Source organism: Arachis stenosperma, chromosome 6, assembly GCF_014773155.1.
Source record: "Arachis stenosperma cultivar V10309 chromosome 6, arast.V10309.gnm1.PFL2, whole genome shotgun sequence".
Classification (NCBI taxonomy): domain Eukaryota; kingdom Viridiplantae; phylum Streptophyta; class Magnoliopsida; order Fabales; family Fabaceae; genus Arachis; species Arachis stenosperma.
This window is the reverse complement of record NC_080382.1, coordinates 21306469-21310537: the sequence shown is the minus strand read 5'-3', so window position 1 is coordinate 21310537 and position 4069 is coordinate 21306469. Positions and strand designations below refer to the sequence as shown.

Here is a 4069-nt window from a genome sequence, read left to right as displayed (position 1 = left end):
AGTTAGGAGTGCTAAGGCTAGCTTTTCCAACTTGCTATATCTTAACTCTGCTCCTTGTAGGGCCCTGCTTATGAAGTAGACTGGTTGTTGGGTCCTCCCGTCCTCCCGCACTAGTACTGCGGCCAGGGCTTCGCTTGTTATAGCGAGGTACAGGTACAGTGGTTCCCCGTCCCTTGGCTTCCCGAGAACGGGAGGTGCCGCTAGGATTTCCTTGAAGTGTTGAAAGGCTTCTTCGCACGCGGGTGTCCACTCAAACGCCATCCCTTTCTTCATGAGGTTGAAGAATGGCAGGGCCTTTGTCGCCGAGGCCCCGAGAAACCGGGAAAGTGATGTCAATCGCCCTGCCAACCTCTGGACGTCCTTGACACAGCCCGGGCTCTTCATTTGAAGTATTGCCTGGCATTTCTCCGGGTTGGCTTCTACCCCTCTCTGAGTTATCATAAATCCCAGGAACTTGCCGGCTTCCATGGCGAAGGCGCACTTGAGGGGGTTCAGCCTCATACCATGTTGACGGAGGGACGCAAACACACTTGCCAGGTCGTCTAGGAGGTCGTCAGGTCGTGTTGTTTTTGCCAGGATGTCGTCCACGTAAACTTCGACCGTTTTCCCTACGAGGTCGTGGAATATCCTGTTCATCAGCCTTTGATATGTCGCCCCTGCATTTTTCAAGCCAAACGGCATTACCTTGTAGCAGAAAGTTCCTCCTGGCGTTATGAACGCCGTTTTGTCTTCGTCTGGTCGGTGCATCGGTATCTGATTGTAACCGGAGTAGGCGTCCATGAAACTCAGATATCGGTACCCCGCCGCGGCGTCGACGAGTGCATCTATGTTGGGGAGGGGGAAGCAGTCTTTGGGGCATGCTTTGTTAAGGTCAGAGTAGTCCACTTCTCGTATGAAGCCTGCTTCTAGGAGGCCGGCCGTTTGCTTGGCTACCTCCTCTGCTCTTTCCGCCGACATCTTTCTCCTTCGTTGAGCCACTGGGCGTGCTTCCGGCTTGACGGCTAGGTGGTGTGAGATGATTTGTGGATCAATGCCCGGCATGTCGGCTGGCGTCCATGCGAACAGGTCTTTGTTGGCCCTTATCATTTCAATCAAAGGCTCCTTCAACTCATGTGGGAGGTTCTTGTTAACGAATGTGAACTTTTCCCCTTCGTCACCGATGCTAAATTTCTCCAGGTCCCCTTCTGGTTCCGGCCTCGGGTTGTCCTCTACTCTGGCGTCGAGGTCGGCTAGGAATACGCCAGATGCTTCCTTGGACTTCTTTCTGAGGGAAAGGCTGGCGTTGTCACAAGCGACCGCCGTCTCGAGGTCTCCTCTTATGGTCCCTATGGATCCATCATCGGTGACAAACTTCATAACTAGTAGCTTGGTGTTGATTATGGCTTCAAAATCATTGATTGTTTTTCTTCCCAAGATGATGTTGTAGGCTGTGGAGTCTCGGAGGATCACGAATTCGGCCATCGCCGATCTTCGGCCTTGCATCTGTCCTACCGAGATCGTTAGGGAAATGACTCCGTCTGGTTTGATGAAGTGGTCGCCTAACCCGATAACCCCGTGCTGGTGGGTCGTCAGGTCGGCATCCTTCAGCCCCAGTGCGTCGAACACATTGCGGAACATGATGTTTGAATCAGCCCCAGTGTCGACAAGGATCCGTTTGACGAGGCCGGTTCCCACTCTGGCCGTTATGACCATGGGAGGGTTTTCCGGGGCGTCGCTGAACCATTGATCTTCTGGGCCGAAAGAAATGGACGGAGGTTTTTTGGTACTCTGCACAGGTGGAGATGAGATCGCCAGAACCTTGGCGTTTTTCTTGTGTGCCGACCGGGATTTTGGTGCAGCGTTTTTTGCCGTTACCACGTTTATCACCGTGAGGCCGTGGTCTCTGTCTTCGGGCTCCGGTCGCCGTTTGGCCGAGCGTGTCTTGCCTTCCTCGTCTTGCTCACGATAACGCCTTCTCGGCTCCCTGATGAGATGGGAGAACGCTGCTAGCTTTCCTTCCCTTATCGCTTGTTCTAATGCATCCTTCAGGTCGAAGCAGTCCTGTGTTTGGTGGCCATATCCCTTATGGTAATCGCAATAAAGGTTCTTGTTTCCACCCGTGCGGTCCTTGAGTGGTCGGGGCTTCGGAAGAATTCCCTTTTCAGCTATTTGCTGATAGACTTCCACGATGGGGAGGGTGAGCGGAGTGTAGTTAGTAAACTTCCCGACTCGAGGAAACGGCCTAGGTGCTTTGTTTGATGCCTCCTCCCTAGCCTTCTCTTTTGCTCTCTCCCCGTCGCCACCGGGCTGACGAGCCTGGCCGTAACCGGACTGCCGCTTATTGGCAGCCACTACTCGGCTGACCTCCTCGTCGTTTATGTACTCTTTGGCCACCGTTTGGATTTCATGCATTGTCCAAACCGGCTTCGTGGTAAGGTGTTTTCGGAAGTTCTCGTTGAGGAGGCCGTTCGTCAGGCAGAGACTGGCCACCGAGTCGGTTAAGCCGTCGATTTCCAAGCATTCGTCGTTGAACCGATCTAAGTACCTCCTGGTCGGCTCTCCCTGTCTCTGGGTTACCCCGAGAAGGTTGATAGGATGCTTGGCCTTTGCTATTCGCGTTGTAAATTGAGCCAGGAATGCGCGGCTGATGTCTGAGAAATTGTAGATGGAACCTTGAGGGAGGCCGTTAAACCATCTGCTCGCTGGTCCTGCTAGGGTCACCGGGAAGGCGCGGCATCTTACTTCGTCGCCTACTCCCTCTAGATTCATCCTGGCCTCAAAGGCCGTGAGGTGTTCTAGAGGGTCTTGAGTTCCGTCGTACCTCATGTCCGTTGGCTTGTCGAAGTGTTTCGGCAGCCGGACCTCGAGGATAGATCGGTGGAACGGGGTGGCGCCCATTATCACAGGTTGTCGTGTTCTTCCGTCTTCGCGACCTCTTGTCGCTCGATGGGTTGGTCTGCCGCGGGAGTAGATAATCGTGTCATTTCGTCTCCTCACTATGGGTGATTCCTCCCGCGAGCTCTCCGCTTCAGTCCGCGGGCGGCTTCGGCGAGAGTCTTCCTCCTCGCTCCCGGGAGACGGGGTGTAGCTCGGATCGGTAGATCGTCCGTCCCGCTCCCGGTTGGCAAGCTGTCGCTCCAGGTTCTGGACTCTGTGGCGTAGCTCTTGCATTATTACGGCGCTATCGCCGCCCGTTCCTCCGAAGGGTCGTGTCCTCGTGTGTTGACGGGGGGACCTTCGCCGCCCTCCTTGCGAGGCGATGGAGGCTGCCCCCTCCGCTCCGGCAGCCCGGCCTTGGTCGCCGGGACCCAGTACAACCTCCATTTAGACGTCCCCACAGACGGCGCCAATGTTCGTTCGTCGGCTTCCGAACAGGTCGGGAGAACAGAAGATGCAAGGGTGGATAGGTGAGGATGTCTTAGTCCTGGTCGCACTGATTGTGGGTCTGCCGAGCTAACGAGCACTTGGGCTGGTGAACGGACGAAGGGGGGTGCCACCTGCAAAGACACTCCGACGCTCAAGTCAGTAATGTGCAGGCGGGCAGAATAATGGGGTGAGATAATGGGGTGAGAGAATGTGACGTACCTCGGGGGAAGAGCCAATCTTCCCCTTATATACATGTCAGTAGTGGGCCCCTCATGGGACAGGCCCATATTCCCAAGGACGCTGTCCTGCAGCCGTGTGTGAGCTGTACAGGACGCGTGTCCGGGTCGGTTGGGGGACGCGTGTCCGGGTCGGGTATTGCTTGGGTCGGGTCGGCCCGTGTTGATTTTGGGCCGGGCCGTAACAAGAAGAAAGAACGCCTCGTAGAAAATTAATTTATTATTATACATTCCATTATGTTATTGTAGGATTATTAATTGTGGAACATTGGATACAAATTAAAGGACTTATGAGGGGTACATTTTCGTCAATTCACGTGTCTCTTTATTTTCACACCTACAATATAGTTAGATTTAAGCACGGATTTAGTGGACCCTGGATTTCTACTTCAAAACACACACAAAAAATAAAATATCCATAAAAATAATACAAGCATGAAGAACTTAATTAATGTATGTTTAATATATATTGCAACCTAGTATATGTT

At 53.5% G+C, this 4069-nt stretch overlaps 1 protein-coding gene across 1 annotated transcript; it reads right to left on the bottom strand.

Annotated features, from left to right (window-relative positions):
- Nucleotides 1-785: 785 nt before the first annotated feature.
- Nucleotides 786-3303, bottom strand: LOC130933865 (uncharacterized). The gene is made up of 3 exons (XM_057863473.1): nt 2557-3303; nt 934-2403; nt 786-824 (listed from the first exon to the last, which is right to left on the bottom strand). The coding sequence occupies exons 1-3, from the start codon at nt 3301-3303 to the stop codon at nt 786-788; spliced, it is 2256 nt and encodes a 751-aa protein (XP_057719456.1).
- Nucleotides 3304-4069: the final 766 nt, after the last annotated feature.